Consider the following 20,966-nt stretch of genomic DNA (forward strand, 5'->3'; position numbering starts at 1 on the left):
ATTAAATATAACATAAAGGTTATTGAATGCAATTTGAACATGTTTTTCTCAAGGATAAAATGCAGAGAGACTGTGTTTGAATGCAACCAATTTTATTTATGATGCTGAAAACTTTCTCTCTCCTCTGCCCCAGTGGAGTGCATGTGTGCATGGGATTGCTGTTCTTTTTAAGCCCAGTTGCAACAGGAACAGCTGGTGTCGAATACAAGGCCACTCTGACAATATTGCAGGTATGTCTCTCCATTCACACAGTGGTAGAAGGCATTCTTGTTGGTAGGATCTGCGTAGAGGCCACTGGATTTCCCATTGCAGAAGGCCCCACCACTGCTACCTCCACTACCTCCACTGCCCCCAGAGCTTCCACTGCCACCTGAGGATGGAGCTGCTGTGGGAGGCTGGGCAGGTTGGCCATTGGCATTGGTCCCAAGGGTGGTTGTTGGCACCTTGCAGTCTGAAAGAAAGAGGAAAAATACAGTTTGTCCTTCCAATCTGCACCCATAGATTGAACTATTCATGGCTTGAAAATATTAAAGTGTTGGCCCCACCAATAAAAGTTTCCAGTGCAGACTTTGTGCTGTTTTAATAAGGGACACCATTTTACTATGCTATGGTATATAATAAGACTTTGGCTATCCATGGGTGTCGTGGAACCAAACCCCAGCAGATACCGAGGGCCCATTATATAGTTAGAACAGTTTTCTGTTAATGCTTTTCTTAGAAGACTCATCACTTGATATAACTTGGAAATCAGGGCTTGGTGCAGTATTTCTTTGGAATAGGGAGGCTCACACTAATGAGAATGTAGGAAAGTGATGAAATAGATAGTGGATGTTCTCATTCTTGGCAAAAGAAATTGTAAACTTGGGGGCCGAAGAGAAGAATGGCAACAAAAGATTAAGTGAATGCAGGAGGACAAATATCAGTTACGTTTATTTTGCCTGAGCTGAATGTAAAATTAGTGGGATTTTCTATAGGGCCAAATGAATTGAACACTGAATGCACATTTAACATGTAGGATTTCTGAAATTCAAATGCTACTATATGAAAATTGTTAGGATTGTAGAAGTTGGTGATGAGGAAATGAATTATTTTATTTTGCATTACAATCACGAGGAAAGTCTTCCATCTGAAACTAATCATTGCTCAGGGGCAAATTGCAACTTGATGCCAAATGGTCTTAAAAGAAATGGTTCTGAAAGTGTAAGCATGGGTATAAACAAGGGAATAGTGGGCACATTTCACTTATGAAGGATCAGGAATTCCAGATATGTCAGGTGATCACTTTATTTAGCCATCTGCAATATGTTACTTACTTGGTGTGGTCACTCCCAATGCAGATTTCAAGGAATTCATTAGTGGGTATTTGCCTTCCCCGCAGAATGTGCCAGTGAAATCATCCAGATCAACAGCCCATACCATGGCTCCACCAAAGTTATTCTCCAGTAGCCACTTAGCCTGAAAGTTAAATTGTGAAATAGACAGGTGTAAAAGTTTCCGGAAAAACCAGAGTTGTTCTTCGCCTTCTGTTATTAAGACAATGTATTTATTATAGCTTCTTCGACAGTGATTTCACCCAGTCATGAATCCAATCCAGACATGAATGGGTTAGAACAACAATGACAAGTAGACACTGATGGTTATTGCATGTGTGTCTGTATCTTCAAATCCCCTGCCACGTTGTGGCAATCCCATGAATTTCATAGGGTTTTAAGGTAAGGAATACTCAGAAGTAGTTTATCCATAAGCTGACAAGTGATTTGAGGGTGCACACGTACACAATTAACTCAGCCCTGAAAGGAACTCTGCCTTCATAAGTAGGATCCATGGAAGTGAGAGGTGTGAGACATTTTCTTTCTGAGCTTCCATGAATACCATAAATCTACTCTGAAGGGCTGGGAAATAACATGAAGCTGGTTTTTGGACAGCTCCAAGGATTGGATAGAAGAGGAAAAGGAAAGGAGGAGGAAGTTTTATTGTGCTGGTGCTAAAGGTGAGGTACTATATTGAATTTTGGCTCTTGTTTTCTTGGAGAGTGTTTCAAAAATCCATGAGTAAGGGCACAAAAGAGAGACAAGGAAGAAGCTTACCTTGATGGCAAAACTTTTGGGGTTATCATAGCCAATCCACTGGTTTCCTTTATAGGCATAAGGCACTTCCTGGGGAGCATTCCATACAACAGTGGCACCACTCTTCAAGAAGGTACAGACCTGTGGAGGAAAATATCTCTTGCTAAGCCAATGAAGGTAGAAGACCTGGCTGCATAAAACTCAATAAACATTATTGGATGATTGCTTCAATCTTTGCTATGTTGAAAATAGAAGGATGTCCTTACTATGTATAGCAAAAAACCATCAAATCAATGTATTAAAGAAAAAAGACATCCACACACACACAAACTTCTGCCCAACCACCAGCTAAAAGCAACATCTTATATCAGCATATTGAAAAGAGGCCATTTTTGTTTCCTAGAAAAGAATGCAAATGAATTTAGTTAAAATCAATAATAAATATTCCTCTTTCCAAAACAGAAAAATCCTCAAACTAAATAAAAGTATCTGGAACTAAAAATAATTGCTAGGTGAAAACATAAAAGTATATGGAAAGTGGATGTCGGAATATTGCAAAAACTATAGTCCTATGTGTATGGAACCTCAGTATAAACAGGCATATATTTAGGATGTCATTGGCAAGGAAACCAGAGTTTTACCTCAAAGTATGCCAGTGTTCCAGCTGCTTGAGTGTAGGCACCACCTTTACCTGGCCCAGCAGTTGGTGCATCCAGGCCATGGTTAGAGGGGTTGGAGAGGGTGAAAGTGCGGGCATAGGCTCCAAATCCCACCATCAGCTTTTCAGCTGGTGCACCATTTTTCTTCCAGTAGTTCATGGCATAGTCCTGGTGGAAGAAAAGAAGTTCTAAAATGCCTATTCACCAATCAAACAAAAGCACATGACTGAAGGTGAAAAGAACTCTAAACGCTTAGCTCTTCACAGTTACTCACCACATTGAAATAAATATAGGAGCCCTGGTCTTCAGGCCCTGCATACAGAGGGCTGTTTTCACCAGTGAAACCTTCCCAGGATCCTCTGAGATCATAGGTCATCACATTAATCAGGTCCATGTATCTGAGGATGGAGAGAAAGAAAGCAATCTAATATATTGTCCTGGCAATTTCTTTTCTAGTTAGTCAACAGAAAAACTTAGAATTTAATTTTAATATTTGAGTGTCTAGTATGTTGACTTTGCATTGCTCTTTCTCTTGGAGGGGAAATAGTTTTTATTGACCCTCATTTCCTTATAGCAATTTATCAAATTGCACATTAGCAATTTATGGCACATAAGTGCTGAATTTGATAAAAAAAAACATCCATCCATTTAAAGCTAATTAGGATTTTTAGGAAGGATATTTGATATTTTGTAGATCTCGTTAAGGAGGAATGGCAAACTATTAAATACATACATGCAGACAATTCGTAAATATTTCTAAAATAGCAATATAGTGATATTTAAGAAGGCAAACTAAACTGCCTTCAGTGGCTCAACTGAGGAAACTAAGCATTGCATTCTGGGTGGAACAGTGGCAAAGAAAGTAGGCAACTTATACTTTCAAAACAAAGAAGCATTTGAAATCACAATGGGGAGAATTGTGGCAAAAGTTCTAAAGTGCAATTGCCACAATAAGCAATCTTGCCCTATATTTTACCAAGGGTTGATGTATTGATGTGCATGTGCAACTTACTTAGACATCTGCGGGATCTGGTATGCAGTTTCAATGGTGCCCACACCAGCAGACACAGCTGCAGAAATCAGCAGTCTTGGTTTGTTGGTTTGAGATGCCTCCTGTTCAAAAGCTTCATACATCTCCTGTGATTAGAAGCAGTGAATTGTCATAAGACACTCTTTTAAGAAGAAAGAGCAGTGATTTCTAAACAGTGGATAGATGGAAGACTTTTAACCTGACATTTTGTTCTATAGCTTTCACTCCCACTTCTCCAAATCCATGAAACTCACCATATAATGGCATTTTTGGCAGAGGTTAAGAGTACTGGGAATAGGGGTGATCAAAGAAATAAATATCTTGACAGACACAGTGTCTTTATTTCATCTATGCCAGTGGTTCTCAACCTGGGGTCCCCAGATGTTTTTTGCCTACAATTCCCAGAAATCTTAACAGCTGGTAAACTGGCTGGGATTTCTGGGAGTTGTAGGCCAAAAACATCTGGGGACCTAAGGTTGAAAAGCACGGATCTATGCTGTTGATTCTCTTGCCTGATCAGAATCTGGGAAATAATCAGAGGTCAGAATAATTACATCTTGTTCTGTAATTCTTAGAATCCTCATGTCAGCACTGCTACTGGACAATGCTAGCTGAGATATTCTGCAAATTGTTCCTCAAATGGAACTTTCCCAAAGGCTGGAAATAATCTGGAACACAACTTGCTCCATGGCTTGGAGTCTGTATCAATAATGTAGAGAACATATTGTCAAAGCCAACCTTGAGCAAGACAGTGAAAAGTTGTTGGGTGTCGGCAGGGCTGCCACGGTTGCCAGGGTACTCCCAGTCAATATCCAACCCATCAAAATCGTATTTGCGTAAGAAGGAAATAGCAGACTGAATGAATGTCTGGCGATTTTGAGCAGAGGAAACCATGTCAGAAAACCTATGAGATAAACCAAAGTGGAGATTCAGAAGCGGTGAAATGAGTGTTTTACCAATTTGCAGCATTCCATATCTTGTTGGACTACATCTCTTCATCACTGGCTATATTGTCTAGGATTGATGAGAGCAGATGTCTGACCACATCTGGAGGGCCATATATATGACTACTTATATATGAAATAAAAGATCTATATCTATATTGATGTATAGTCATATTTTAAGTATGATCCACTCAGTTATTGTTATAAAAAACCTTAAAAACAGGCTTTATAGAATGCACATAATTCTAAGGCATTCAAAGAGAAAAGTTTAGAGAATATGTTAAGTGAGAAGCCATTCAAAATGCTTGTAAAAGAAGGCCTTACTTCTGGGTACCAAAGTTCCAGCCTCCAACAGAGAGCAAAGTTTTCAGATCAGGATTGCTGGAGGGGAAAAAGAAAAATAAGAAAGGCAATTAGAAACTCTGAATCATCTACAAACTATCTTTAAAAAACAAAACAAAATAAAACAAAACAAAAAACAGAAATGCCAGTCTTGTACGCAGGATTGACAGATCCTAAAAGAGATGCCATCCTATCTCAGGTTTGGACAGATAGGGAAGAGGTGAGAGCAGCAATGATATCTATTGCAAATTCTTTAGAATTTGATCAAAGATGTCTCCAAGATGAAACTACTTAAGCAATGCTATTTGTAATGACTTTGATCTCGTATACCTCTTGCATAACATATATTTCAGTGCTCTTAGTGTGGAATGGAAACAAAAAGATATTCAAACAGGATGGGGCATCTACAGAAAAATGAGGTGGACCAAAGTCCCATAAAAGCCATTGTGGTTTGAACATGTTAAGAGATACCCAATATTCTCTGGACTTTGTTATTGTTTTCAGTATTCTATGTAAATATACAAAATATTCTTACTAGCTTTTGAGTCCATTGATGCCACCGTAGAGGGCCACATCATTTGGTTCAATGGTCTGGATCTGGTAGTTAGTCATGCCCGCAAATGCATAGATGACATGAGTACAGAGGCATGGGTCAAGATCTTCAGGCATGTAACGTGCAATGCCAGGTCTGTACTGGCACCAGTTGGTGAAGTAACAGACGATATTGGTAGTTGCACCTGCATAGGAGGAGATATAGAGTCAATCAACACAAGGTTGTAATTAACTAGGGTTGAGAAAAAAAAGGTTTGGAATATTGCTTTTTATGGAATATGATAAAAATGGGAGGTAGAGTAGAACTTACCAAGCTGCAATTGCAGCAGGAAAGCCAGACCTATGAAAGAAAAGTTCCATTGTGAGTAAAGCATAAAAATAAAAGTATTCTTCATTCCCTCAAAATATAAATGGCAGATTCACTTTGTCACAGAAGCAGGCCCGTAGCCAGGATTTCGATTCGGGGGTAGGGGGTAAGTTTGTTTTTTTTTGGGGGGGGGGGCTGAGTCTGAGTGAAAAAGTGGGATATATTGAGTATGGTGATCAGATCATGATATGAATAAACATAACAGTTTAAATAATGCACCAGTAAGGGCTTTTTGCGAAACACCATGGGAATTTCGGGGGGGGGGGGGGGGGGGCTGAAGCCCCCCAAGCCCACCCCCCCCCCCCAGCTACATGCCTGCACAGAAATACTCTGTTCCTTTGGGGAAAATAATTCTTAGTAACACAGCTTGCTTTAGGCCATATCAGTGTTTGAAACTATTCATGGATTGCCCTAATCTTGCATAATAATTATGGCTGTGAAGAACATGATCACTTACAGATGACGGTTTTCATGAAACTGCCTGATAGAATCTATCATATGATATCTTTCATTGGCCTAAACAATACAGTGTGAAATGAGCACAAAATAGTATATTTGTTTGCATAAAGTCAATATACAGCTAATCTATTTGAAGAACTATTAATTAAGATGAATTTTGAAGCTATTCCATATTTTATCCTAAATAGGCTTGATGCCGCAAGAACTAAAAATGGGAAAAGCAACAAATAAGCATGGTCAGGTTCTCAACAAAAGATCACATAATTTGGGTCCCGTGAACAAAGTAGGACAAAAGGTTAAACTCTGCCTGGAAGCACCAACAACATTTAGAGCATTCTCATCAAATATTGTAATCAAGAAACATACAAAAGTACTTTTTTAGGGTCTGAGCTCATAAGAAAAGACATAGGACAACAAATGGACAGGCAGAAGCCCTAGAGCTTGTCTTTTTTTTGCTGTTGCATAGATGTATCCTTCATACTCACCAGTGAGAAGGAGTAGTTTGCCCATTTTGATACCTGTGTACTAGTTTGGTTCATTCCTTACTTTCTTTTTATATGTTTCCATCTGTGCCCACCCCCCTGCTGAGTGAGTATAACTTCAAATGCCCTCATTCCAAAAGTTAAACAAAAAGTTAATATGTCGACAAAATTATCATAGGCATCTCCTCTAGCAGCCATCTTCACCTTGAAATATTATCTCCATTCCCAGTCTTCTGAAGTTTGGGACTAGCAGGCACATATTCCCCCCTCCTTGATTTTGGCCCCAAATCACTGGCATAACCCCACTTGAAATTTACCAAAGATACTAGTCATTAGATAAGGAAGACAAACATAAGAGGTTTACTTATATAATTATATTAGAAAAAATGACATTGGAAGCAAATCCATGTGTGAGCCAAAAAGGGGAAATGTCAGATAGCAGCTATTTGGAAAAGATATTGATAATCTCCTCAAGTCAATTTGCTTTCCAATTTTCACCTTTTAATGTGCTATTTAATTTGATGTGCGTTTGTGGCAATTAATTTAAGGAATTAATAGCACAGTTTTGAGGCAAGTGGTGCCGAACTGTCACTAGCAAATTATTAAGTGTTAGCTGCCATAGTTGCACAGAGTTAATATATAAACAAATATAATTATGCTGAGTGAATCTATTTCTTTAATTTTTTTTCTTTATCCTAGGTAGAATTTTTTTTAATATTAGAACTTTAAATAGAACTTGGGAGATATTCAAATAAAGGAAAATGTAGATACAATATCTGATTGTTTCTTGAGAAATACATACTACTTTTATAAAAATATACTTATAGCAGGTTTCTATTTTTAAAAACTATCCCTAAAACAATATAATTTTAAGTGGAATATTGAATTGTGTTGGATGGCAACCAGAGATTTAATTACAGCTCAAGAATAAGGAGAGTTACAAATATGAATGCATGCATATGAATACATTTTTATAAATAAGAATAAGAATAATAATAATTTCATTCTTATACCCTGCCACCATTTCCTCGAAGGAACTCAGGGCAGCTTATGTATGGAACAAAATGTCCACAAAAAAACCAAAACCAAAACAAAATATAAATGCAAAAACAATTCATTAAAAATCACCATTAAAATAAGAGCATCATAAAAAACAGCAATCCAGATAAAACACACACTCAACAGAAAATTATAAACAGATTGCATTGAGGCTCCAGATAAAGTTCAACAAAAACCAATGATCACGATTACTGGCCATGACCAGGCTATAAAGCGACTGTGCCAGGATTAGTGCACACAGTGTACCATAGGGCCGAGGAAGTGTATGAAGTGCATAACAGAATACTATATGGAGACCTAGGGACTGGGCATTTATAGCTAGGGACTAGTCATTCTCGCATGCTTGCTGAAACATCCAGGTTTTCAGATCCATGTGAAAGGAGGACAGTATGAGGACTTGACTAATCTCCCTGCAGAAGGTGTTCCAAAGTGAAGGGGCCACCACTGAGAAGGCCCTCTCCCTTGTCCCCACCAGCTGTGCTTGTGATGGTGGTGGAAGTGAGAGGAGGCCCTTTTCAGCAGATCTTAGAGCCTGTGCTGGTTCATGGGGGGGGGGGGGATACGATCACGAAGATAGATGGGACCTGGACCGTTTAGATCTTTATAGATCATAACCTGCACCTTGAATTGGGACTGGAAACTTATTGGCAGTAGCCTCCTTACTAGATCAAATAGTACTAGTCCTATAAAGCTTCCAAGCTAGGAAACCTGATTTTGAATCACAGTCCAAAAATGCCTTTGTACTATGGTTATTGGGACATGCATTTTATTTCCCACATGGAAAGTGCCTGTTCAGTTGGCAGTGATTCCGCTGATTAAGTTGTTTTGCTAGTCTTGTTTCCTTACCTCTTTGAGGTGCCTATGCATTTGGATTCTGTTCTGTTCTGTGACCTTCATCTGTATGTTTTTATTTAAGATCACTAGTAAAGTTTCTTTCTGTTCCTAATAGGTTGGCTAAACTACACATTGCCTTGGCACAGCATGTCAGCTTTGTTGTGTTTGTTTTGAGGTTAAATGTCTTGAGGTTAAATCTTACAGCAGAGCAAGGTTTTTTTGTGGGGGTCACTTTTTCATTCCAAGGCTGGTTGTTAAATCATTAATTATGCCTCTTTAACATTACTGTCATTTTGGCATTGATTTCTCCAGCTATGAACCACACAGCATTTTCATATTAAAAGATTGGATGGAAATCTGGTGAGATAAAAACTTTTACTGGTTCTTCCCACCAACTGGGAAGTATATGATAAAATATTGACAATATTCCTAGTCTTCCATGTGTTAAAGTTGGCGCATGTGCCTGTATGATCGCTTTAAACATTATTCCGACATGTATTCTTCAAATGCTTGAATAAGGCTTAGGTTTAAGACTAGTTTTAGACAGATGAGTACATTCTGTTTGCTACTCAGTACCACACCACAAAGCATACACGCACAAATGTAATTTTGGAAATTAAGAATACTATTTCCCAGTCAAGAAAAGAAAATCTACTTGAATGGATTTCAAACTGTTTTATTGAAATCGTTAGACATATGTTTAAAAACCAATATATGCAGCCCGATTTCTAGAGTAAATTACTTTTTTTCGAACAGTGAGGCTGGAATCAAACACCTTTTATGATAATCTAAAACAGAAACATAAACAAAAGAAGGCTGCAGTGCAGGAATGAGAATTCATGACTTCAGTCCATTAAAGCACATGAGTTAGGATAGAATCACATTAACCACAGAAACCCACAAAACTAATTGTGGTGATCTATAGTATAACCTTTTTTTAAAAAAAGTTTAAACCATGTTACCATGTTTTGCATATGGCAATTTGGTCTTTTGCATTCCTCCCTAGAATAAAAGCACAAAGCATCCTTGCATCTTCAAGGTTCACTTGATATTCAAGCTCATTCATTCTGCAGAACTGGTTATTCATTTGTCCAGCTCTTTTTTAACTGCTCCAAGTAATGGATATTTTCCTTCATTGCAGAAAGAACCTGAAAAATCATCTTGGTCAAGTGTCCAAATCATAATGCCTCCCAAATTGTTTTGTTTCATATACTGAACCTAAAGCAAAAAGCAAAGAATTAGGCAAATCTAGAAGCACAGTAAGTTTTTCAAGCTGATTATATCAAGCTGATGATTCACACTTATGGTCACGAATACAATGACTCCCAAAACTTGGCTTCATAATCTGGCAGCCCCTGACTGAAGTGTTTATGAGACATTGGAAATCAGAGAACTGTGAAAAGATTCCCAAAATGCTCTTTAAGCTGTGGGGTGGGCCAAGAAGTTGTGAAAGGACCGCAAGTTCCCTTTTGCAAGACACCCTTTAATCAGTAGAGTGCTACAGATATCGTTTTCTAGCATTCCAGTATCTAGAGACTCAGAAATGCTTTAGTTAGAGTGCTACCAGGCTGTGAAGGTAGGTTTGAGGAGGTGGTGAGGTATCATATAGATCAATACAGTTTCCTGAATTTATGGATTCTTCTGTATGTTATAAAAGGAACTGTTGTATTGGGGACCTACACTTCCAAAACTGGCATTATATGACTAGGACCAATTCTCACATTATTGTACAACCTTTGTAAGCTACTCACTTAGGTGACATTATTTAATGAAAGCAGGGAATGAAAGTTTTGACAATACTTGCCTTAAGTGCAACACTTCGCACGTCTTCATATCCTACCCATTGGTTTCCTTTGTAAGAGTACGGAACTGCTTGCTCTGCAATCCATTCTTTCCTGGCACCATAATTGAAACTGCAGATCTGGCAGACACAAGTTGGAAGAGATACATATTACATAAACAGATCAATAAACTGTACTTCTGGCTTTTACCCTTAAACCTCCAGATGACTTGGGCCCCAAATATCTGCTTATGGATATTTTGTCTTTACACAAAATACAGTATAGATGTATATTATTTATTTTTTTATTTAAAACATTTATATTCCGCCCTTCTCACCCCGAAGGGGACTCAGGGCAGAGCACAGCATATATATGACAAACATTCAGTGTTGGGGCAGGAATTCATTATATGCATACATTAACATTAAAAACATTTATCTCAATATTAAAATACACCATTTAAAACCATCTGTACACAAAGCAGGCCCATACAGTCCATTACACAGGGGCAATCTCTACCAGCCATTATCTGATCATGAGCCACTGGCATCAATGAGGGCTTCTTCTGTATCAGTAGGCTTGTCAGTTTGGGACCTTACGACCCTTGCCTAGAGATGCTTTTTGTTCTCACAGCAAAATGTCTTGCAGAAGCCTAATCTTCATAGGAAGCCTCCAGGTATGAAAGACTCCTTACTCACTGTAGAGGTTTATGGTCAAAACATGGTGTTGGGGGGCTTGGAGGGAACTCCACATCTTAGGCAGTGAGACTGGACATTGTAACCTCTCACATGAAGTAAACTTAGATGTTGCATGTGAGCTATATGTGAAGCATGTACCCTTTTGCACAATTGCTCCCATAATCTCCCAAATAGTGTGGCCTGTGGCCTGGATTGGTCATGTTGATTGGGAATTGGGCTTCTAGGATCCCATGCCAGCATGACCATCCCACAACCAAAGGCCATGCTGACTGGGGAATGAGCTTCTAGGAGTGCTCCTTCAAAAAAGGGTTGCATTTTCAAGAAATTTTGTATGTGTGTATAATTAAGTAGTATTTGCTATGGTAGTGGTTGTTATATCCTTCAAGTCAACGCAAATGTAGAGCAAATCTATACTACATATACTACAAGGTTTTACATTGCTATTCTTGATGGCTGAGAGAATATGACTTTATTATATAATAAGCTTCCAAACCTGACTCTCCTCCTGGGGTCTAAGTCCAATACACAGACCACTACATGCTGTCTGTCTGCCTTTCTTCTTTTCTGTCTATCTGTCTGTCTCACTCTCTAAAGTTGTCAAACTTCATGCTGGGATTTCATATCTGAATCAGAAATTCGTGCTCTTGACTGGGGTCTAGAAAACAGAATGATGCCGTGATTTCCATGTGTTTAATGGGAAGACAAACATGCATGAAAACATTTTTACCTCATAATAGGCCAGAATGCCCCTTTCTTTTGTGAAAGGACCAGGATTTCCTGGGCCAGAAGCCACAGACCCAACTCCAGACTGGTGGGAAGACAGAGTGAAAGTCCGCCCATACGTGGGGATTCCCATGACGATCTTCTCAGCTTGAGCACCCCTACTTATTAAGTATTTTACTGCATAATCCTGCAAAAGGAAGGATTTGATTAGTAAATGTGCATATTTGATGAGACACCATGCATATTCCAGTTTTGCTATATTGCATGATGGGTTGCTATTTCTTCAACGGTCATGTGAAACCCAATTATTCAAATAAACCTAATAACATTAATATTCAAAGACATAACTATATTTGTCTGGAATATCAGCATATATCTCTTGTAACACTTTAGAGACTGAGAAAATGTTAGTAACATAAGCTTTCATAGACAATTTCCTCAGATGCATGGAATGAAGTGCCTTGGAACAGACCGTTATAGGCACACTGTGTGTATGAATTGCTAGCGATAGAAATGCAAAACATTTGTGTATGGTGATGACATGAAAAGTGCAGATTTAACAACTGCCATGGGAGAAGGTGTTGCCTAAAGCTAAAAGCAGACAACCATATGACTGGTGGAGGGAGTTACTAGAATGCACTGACACAACATACCACATTATAAGACGATGCCGTTCCACTGTCAGCTAGGCCCTTCTTAAGGGGACTGACATGCCCCGTGTAGGCGTGACTGTTATCTTCCCAGTAACCATGGAGATCATAGGTCAAGAAATTAAGGAAATCTGCAGAACTGTAGAAGGAGAACAAACAGTAAATCAAACCCCATTATTAAGTGTGGTTATGCTTACATTTCAAGCCTGCAAGGTTAAAATATAGTACCCATTTAGCTACCTGCACCAGATTTGCCCCTGGGAAATCTGAAGGCATGACAGTTAGGTCAAACTCTTAATCTCAACTAGAATAAAGACACTGAATCAATGAAATGGTTAGGTTTACCTAAATGCTAGTCTCCTTTATTTGGGACTAACAAAGGATTCCAGTTTCACCTTTTATTGCAGCATAAGAGAATGGAGATGGGATGTTGTAAAATTATATGACTAAAGTCGCATTTAAAACCAGATATTAATTCTCCTTTTAGGATGGTAGTTTCATAAATGAGCCCCATATCCTCATAGCTTTTATCTGCACCATTTCAATGACTGGCAATATGAAATGCCCATGAGCATGGCAATTTTCTAGTCAGCATGCTTTCCATTCTAGGTACCTTTCACCTTGTCTTTGTAACAAATATAGCTGAAAGGATTTACCTTGAGATACTCTTGATATCATAGCCGTTATCAATGGCTTCCTTCCCAGATGGTACTGTAACACTCAGAATGAGTTTCTCCTTGCTTGGATTGTTCTTAGCCTCATTCTCAAATGTGAGAGATAGTTCCTAAAAGGTAGATATTATTGTGATTTAAGGAACAGTTAGCTTTTGCTGTCCTATGCAGTACTTAGGCTGTTCAGAACAGCAGTAATTGATCATAATAATATAATAAACTTTATTTATACCCTGCCACCATCTCCCCAATGGGGAATCGGAGTGGCTTACATGGGGCTGAGCCCGGACAACATATTACATCAAAATAAAACCAAAACATAAACAACAAGCAACATAATCAAACTTACATAAAAAAACATATGAATACAATAACAAAATAACATTACAATAAACTCAATCGCAGTAACAATGGGTGGACCACATGTACAGGATAAAATGTTTTTTTAAAAAAACTCTAATGAGATAAAAATAGAAGTAAATAATTTGCAGGGAGCTCAAAAAGACACAAAGGGTTGTGAACTAAACTTCCCATTTGGGGAGCGTGTACTCCAGTGACAGAAGCGTTGAGGGGAGCAATAGTGTCATGTTGTGCACCTACTCACCAAAGTTCCTTCCTGCCACCTTCACTCATTACCTAACAGCGATTGTGCTCTAATTAGTTGAGAAATGTATTTTGTTGGTCTCTAATTTTTAAGGTAACCATATTGGCTGGTAAATTCTGGGAGAAGAGTCCACAAAGTAACTTTTCCAAGTTTTGATAACTTCTACAATTAAGGGTCAGATCTTAAAACTCTGAAATTTCTGAAGAATTCATTTCTAAAACATTCATTTTAAAATGAATGGCCCAAAGCTGAGACATTGAGTAACCCTGAGACATCCTTTTTAAGTTTGTCCAATTGCCTCTTGAATCAATACCTTTAACGTACCGTAACCAGGTTCACCAAACGTCTTTTATCATTCTGTTCTGGGGTTTGCCAAGAAAGATCCAAGCCATCAAAATTGTTTTCCCGAAGAAACCGAACCACGGACATCACAAAATCTGAGCGTGTGGCAGGAGATCTTGTTATGAGTCTGAAGCTGTGAGAGATAGAAAACATGGAATTAGAGGATTAAAAATATCTTTCATTTTACAAAGAAATGTCATTGAGAACAGTAAAAGCTACTGTGGCACCTCTTTTGCTTCTGAAGCACTGCTTTGCTACTATTCTTTTTTTCAAAGACAACTGTTGTTCTGTGGGTATATATTAATGAAGAATGTTGTATTCCCTTTTTTATAATGCTGTATTTCCCTTTTTTATCAGGTGACATATCTATCTTGTCCTTGAAGGCAGAAGGAGGAACATACAATGAATTAGGAGGAGGAGGAAGAGGAGGAGGGATAAACTTCATAAACAGCTTCTGCCCTCTTTCAGCTTGCCCTGGCATTGACTGGAATGAATGTACCACAATTGACCATTTACTACACTTCAGTGCCTTGGCAAAGAAAGGGAAGGAGGAATAATGAGCTTGGTCACTCAGTGGTGCCCTGGCCAAATAGCTTCCATTCTCTGGGAGAGAACAAAGCATTGTGAACACCCTGCAGTTCCTACCAGACATGTTATTTTCCCCTGTTTCGTGGGAAAGCAAAGGGGCTTTAATGCAGGAATTCCTCAAGCTTCCCTTCTCCTTCCACAGTCAATGAAGGAGACATTCGACAGACACAAGTTATAACACCACTCCTCAGAACAAGACACTGTGCACACATTGAATGTTGGAAAAGAAAATGCTAGCTCCACACTTGGCGGATTTATGATGCTACCTAACAATCTGTTGTGCCCCACAGCTAAACCTCACCCTAATTCCACTCTGATCCCAAGGATACATGTTGCAAAACAACAACAAAGAAAGAGAGAAATGGGTTCCCCTGACAACTATATAGTAATAAATAGTGTTTTAAAACAGTGGTTCTCAACCTGTGGGTCCCCAGGTGTTTTGGCCTACAAGTCCCAGAACTCCCGACCAGTTTACCAGCTGTTATGATTTCTGGGAGTTGAAGGCCAAAACATCTAGGGACCCACAGGCTGAGAACCACTGTTTTAAAACAATCACATTAAAGCTGCAAAGAAGCAATTTCACAGTGAAAACAGTTGTAACTCATTGGAATCAAGGTACATATTAGGCATGTGTGATAAAAATAATAATTCTAAACTGTGTTCAAAAGTAAGGAGCACTGGCGCTTCTTTTCTAAAGTCCTTTCCGAATGTTGGAAGTAAACATTTTGAAACTTTACGAAACTTCAGAATCTTTGTAAGTACATTGTTAATGGCGTTTGCTCACGTGCATTAAGAAAAACATTACTGTCAGTGGGTGAACTTGAGGGGTTTCTCTCTCCTTCGATTTTTGACCTATCATGATGAAACTTGCTACAGTGATAGAACACATTTACCACTGTTAGCTCACCAAACGTTTGACTTAGCCATGGTTTTTTGGCAAATTTTCAGAGTTTTTTTAAAACAACATTTTTTAGCGATTTCCACCTCTGCCACCCCCTCTCTCCTCCGTCAGCTCTGATTGACTGGAGAGACATGTCAACAGGCTTGGCTTCGCCTCTCAGCAGGGCTTGGTTGCCCTGTGAGTTTTAGCTCTGTCACAGCTACATCTGAATACATCCAAAATTTAAAAATCACGTGCTCTTTTTAATTAAAATTCTTGATATTGGCGGGCAGGGGGAAGTAGGTGTGTCTGAAGTCGCTTCAAAAGTGCTAAACATCCAAACTAGATCTGAATCAATGGTATTTCTGCATCAAACATACAATTCTAGTTCATATAGATGTTTTGCTAGGGAGTAACAAGGCCTTGATGGCAGGAAAAGGCTCCTCTGCTAGGGAAGAAAGAGGGAATAGTGGAGGAGGAACTTGCATTTTTAAAGTTCTTTCCATCACTTGATTTCTTTAAAAACCGAGGTTAGGATCAATAGAAATTAAAGTGGGTAAAGGGAACTTTCATGACACTTAAAGATATGTCGAATATGTCTTTTGTCATGATAGTGAAATTTTAAAATTTTCATTTTAAATGGTAAGCCCTTTCTCCCAGAGCTTGTATTTCAATGACTATTGAAATTCTGTTGGCTCTGCGAAACTGATGCTTTCGTTTGATGCTTTGTTTTTATGTTGTTAAAATTTTATTTTGTAGGTTATGTTTAGTTTCAATTTTAGTTAAGTTATAATTTGTTTTGATATGTTAGGCTATTATTTCTTGTTATTATGTGTGCATTGTTTGTTGTTTTCAGGCATTGAATTTTGCCTTTTTGTGATTGGAATCCACCCTTCGGGGAGAAAGGGCAGAATATAAATAAAATTTTATTATTATTTATTATATTATTATATCTGTGAAGCTAGATATTGACATTACACCTCAGGACTACAGAACAACTGTTTGACAAAGCAGTTTTACCTCACATATTTCTGAAGATTAATGACCCAAGTCACAACTTGTATCTTTGTGTCTGCTATTACATTGCAATCTTACATTTGAACTTCCAATATGCCTGTGGCCATGCTTCCAATTAAAGCAGTGCATCCAAAGATGTGGTTTGAGCGCCATACAAGGTCATACTGAAGTCTCAGAGGTGCTTTTGCTGTCTTTGATTTTGGCTAGAAAAGGCAGAAATTGAACAAATTGATAGTTTTGGACTTACGGAGCAGATCCTAGTGAATATCCACCAACAGAGAGAAGAGTCTTCAGCGTGGGGTTTCTAAATAAATAAATCAATGGGTGTAAAGCAAGTAAAAAATAAGTGTATGATTCTTACCCAGAAGTAATCAAAGCCTGCTTGCAATAAACTAGTGCTTTTGGGCAGGATAACAAGTAGTTCCTCCTCCCAAAATTCAGTGGGGTTGGGTTACCATCTTTCAAATGGCCAGGGAGGGAAAGCAGCTCCATTTCTCCCCTGTTTCCCCAAGTTGGGAGACCAGGAAAAAATGGCCAGGAAAGGAAAGAGATGCCATTTCTCCTCCACCCCCAACTTGGGGGATAAAGGAGAAATTGCTTGAGGAGGGAAACTGATGCCATTTCTCCGCCTCTCTCACCTGGGGAAAGATCAGCTGTGAGGAGAAGGAGAAAGGCTTGGGAGTTTGCTAGTCTCAACCTGATGGAGGGGCAAAGGCACCTTTTGGTGGGTGATTGTAATGCGCCATTGGAGCTAATGCGCATCTCAATTAAGCCAAAAAGATATGCATTTGATTCAAGTAAATACAGTAATTTCAAAGAAATAAAGAAGGTGGGTTGTTGTAGGTTTTTTCAGGCTATATGGCCATGTTCTAGAATGCCTCTAGAACATGGCCATATAGCCTGAATAAACCTACAACAACCCAGTGATTCTGGCCATGAAAGCCTTTGACAATACAATGAAGAAGGCATTTCCATGTAAAGAGACCCATCCTGAAATACTATTAATTTCAGAGTCTAATTTTACACAACTGTATCACTGATTTTATCAGTATGGAACATCATTTAGTGAAAATTACTCTTACTTTAATTTTTTTTCCCCAATGGGACTTGCTATACTACTGCTTCAGATGTGTTTTGATTACTACAGTTCTCAAGAATTCCCAGCAAGCACAGCCAATGGAAATGGTGGCTGAGGAATTCTGGGAATTATAGTCCAAAAAGTAATTTTCCCCACCTTGGTGTTAGCTATCCTGTCTCAGTATGAAAGCCTGCTATTCAGATGATCTCTCCCTTGTGAACTAAAGTCCAAAGTCTGAAAGTGCTTCATTACTATACCTACCTGGTTTTTAGTTGGTGGATACTCTCATACGTGCTCAAGTCATTCCACTCAGTGGCTGCAATCATGTTGTTTTCTATCTTGGCAAAAGCATAAATGATGTGGGTGCAGAGGCCTGGATCAATGTGATCAGTGATAAAGCGCCCTGGTTCCTCCCGATACTGAGACCAGTTGGTGAAGTAGCAAACCAACTTAAAGGTTGAAACTTTTATGGTGATTCAAAAAGATAACATGAAAAGACAGTCAATGAACATGCAACAAAATGGAGTTAGATATGAGCAGTGGGGTGTGCCAATTTCATTAATGACAAACAAACCAGTTTAGTGAGGTCACAGAAAAACTGGACAGCAAAGAGATGGTATTAAACTGCTATGATTGTGTAATGCAGACACAGTGTAGGGCAGCTTTGAAGGTGCTGACCTTACACTGGGTTAGCATACAACACATTGGATAATAAGACCTGGAGAAGATTCACTGCCCCAAACACAAGGGAGCTGCAAGCCACTGCTGTTCAGGAAGAGCTCTTCAACTGGGTGAATGAACATCAAAATGGTAAATGTAAAGTAAAGTATGTTTTGAGAAAAAAGCAATCCCATATAGACACTAATGGAAAGTGAGCTATCGGAAAATGACAATAAAAAGGAGCTACAAGCTGGCAGACATCTGGAATACTTTATATAGTTCTAGTCATTATAGGATATTCTACAGCTTCAGAGGGTGCAAAAATGTCAACCAAAGTAATAAAGAGCAACTCTCACAAGTGGAGAGGTAACAAAATCTGGCTTTTCAGCATAGAAAAACTTGTGTGAGGGGGATCTTTTTGGATCAGAAACAAAAGAGTGTGATGGTAACATTAGCAGCAGCTCCTGGGTTACAAACATCTGACCTACACATAGTTAAGAACAGGGGTTAACAACAGGAAGTGAGAGAAATCTACCCCCCAGAATGGAAATTCACTCCTGAAAGAGTTATCATAGGGAAAAGTGTCTCCACTGAAGCTTTAATACCAATCTTTGTTTCCACTAGTCAAATTTTCCAAAATCCAATGATCACAGGGACAGAAAGTGAGGTGAAATCTCATGAACAGGGGCACAGAGAGTAAAACAAAACAAACACCACAGGGGTGTTAACCCTTCCTTGGGCTATCCAAAGTTACACACACACACACATGTATGTATATATGTGTGTGTGTGTGTGTGTGTGTGAGAGAGAGAGAGAGAGAGAGAGAGAGAGGAGTTACACTTTAAAATGTACCTGTTCTAACTTACATGCAAATTCAACTTAAGAACAAACCTATATAATAATAATAATAATAATAATAATAATAATAATAATAATAATAATTCTTTATTTATACCCCTCCCCACCTCCCCGAGGGGACTCTGAGTGGCTTACAACAAAAGTCAATGTATAACAAATAAGCACATTGCAAACGACAGAAGTAAACACATGAATTACATAGTAAATAAACAACAGTAAAAAAATTAAGTATAACTCACAAATATTACTTATAACTATACAAAACTAAAAATGCTACATAATCTATCTTGTTCATAGCTTGGGGACTGCCTGTATTTCCATAAATCATACACCATTGATCCAAGATTTTATATTGTTGGGAAGAGAATCAGGGGGCCCTTTCATAACATATGACTCCTGGAAAAAGAAGAGAACCAAACAAAGAAATAAGGAAACAGTGACATACCATGCTGTAGACATATCAGTGCCACTATACCTAATGGAGAAAGAGAGAGAGAAAGAGAGAGAGAGAGAGAGAGATTATGCCATGATAAAGCTATAAACACCAGAAAATCATGATCTTAATAGTTTTCCCTTTAAGGTTGTTCTTTTGAATAATAAAGGAACTGAAATGAATGCAGTACACATTTTTAACTGAACAGAATGCAGACTTGCTTAGCTGGCCAGGTTTATGGGATTTTCCCACGCATTGATATTTCATTTTCTCTCGGGCCCCATGGAATGTTAAAGACTTCTAGCCACAAACATTCAAAATATGTTTTGCTAACCCTCCCCATATGTTGTTTAAATATTGGGAGTTCTATTTAAAGTAGAGTTCCCAAGCAGGATTTTACATTTCATCAAAAGCCTTACCAGTCCTTAGGATTGCTCGGCTCATCATTGTGTGCTCTGCTCTTCTATATCCCACTAGTACTTCTGTGTCCTTTCCTGTGTTGTACCTGTAGCATTGCTTTGAATCAGCTTTATAAGAACTAGACAGGGTGGAAGTGAGAGACTGTGATGAAACACTTCTGGGAATTATTGCGTAACTGTCTAGGAGAAAAATGTTGAAATTGCTATTGTGCCGGAGGGATTAATTAATTAATTAATTGCACCCAGCTGTTTGAAACTGACCAATGCCAAAAGTGAAGTGATGAAATATCCTTCTTGATGACTTGATTTTGATCTGGATCCTAAATCTAGTTGAGCTGGAGCTCAGCCTTCAACCAAAAGAAAATGGGGATGTGGCTACTCCTGTCCTCTCCATCATTCACTGCATCTTCCTGCTTTCAATACTTGTGAGGTCACGGGTCCTTTGGAAAATGTTGCCTCAGTGTCAGCCATGTTATTTGGTTACTTCAACTGTGCAGAATCCTGATCAGTTGTGATCATGTGCAACGAGACTTGCTTTGTGCAGCTGCTGGGAAAGCAAGACGTAGCAGGGTACACAACGATTTAATGTAGATCTTTGCAGCCCAACACTCTAATTACTGCACTACATACACTCTCTCCGAACTTGGAAAAGGTCTTCATTTTTTGACCTACAACTTTCAGAATCTCTCAACTGGAGTGGACATTGGCACTAAAAGCCTAACTGGTAAGCAGATCCGAAAACTTGGCCATAGCAGATCACAAAGCTTAAT

General features: G+C 38.7%; 2 protein-coding genes across 2 annotated transcripts; both read right to left on the minus strand.

Annotated features, from left to right (window-relative positions):
• Positions 1 to 88: 88 nt before the first annotated feature.
• On the minus strand, positions 89 to 6,001 carry LOC132773381 (acidic mammalian chitinase-like). Its single transcript, XM_060772631.2, has 10 exons — positions 5,904 to 6,001; positions 5,577 to 5,778; positions 5,024 to 5,080; positions 4,494 to 4,659; positions 3,738 to 3,862; positions 3,000 to 3,123; positions 2,708 to 2,893; positions 2,088 to 2,207; positions 1,314 to 1,455; positions 89 to 451 (listed from the first exon to the last, which is right to left on the minus strand). The coding sequence occupies exons 1-10, from the start codon at positions 5,986 to 5,988 to the stop codon at positions 168 to 170; spliced, it is 1,491 nt and encodes a 496-aa protein (XP_060628614.1). The 5' UTR covers positions 5,989 to 6,001; the 3' UTR covers positions 89 to 167.
• A 3,736-nt stretch (positions 6,002 to 9,737) lies between these two features.
• On the minus strand, positions 9,738 to 20,328 carry CHI3L2 (chitinase 3 like 2). The gene is made up of 10 exons (XM_060773041.2): positions 20,197 to 20,328; positions 19,790 to 19,819; positions 18,088 to 18,289; positions 16,996 to 17,052; positions 14,246 to 14,396; positions 13,303 to 13,430; positions 12,650 to 12,785; positions 12,001 to 12,183; positions 10,599 to 10,715; positions 9,738 to 10,012 (listed from the first exon to the last, which is right to left on the minus strand). Exons 1-10 carry the CDS (start codon positions 20,222 to 20,224, stop codon positions 9,878 to 9,880), a joined length of 1,167 nt encoding a protein of 388 aa, XP_060629024.2. The 5' UTR covers positions 20,225 to 20,328; the 3' UTR covers positions 9,738 to 9,877.
• Between the last annotated feature and the right edge of the window lie 638 nt (positions 20,329 to 20,966).

The sequence above is a fragment of the Anolis sagrei genome, chromosome 4 (genome assembly GCF_037176765.1).
Source record: "Anolis sagrei isolate rAnoSag1 chromosome 4, rAnoSag1.mat, whole genome shotgun sequence".
Taxonomy (NCBI): domain Eukaryota; kingdom Metazoa; phylum Chordata; class Lepidosauria; order Squamata; family Dactyloidae; genus Anolis; species Anolis sagrei.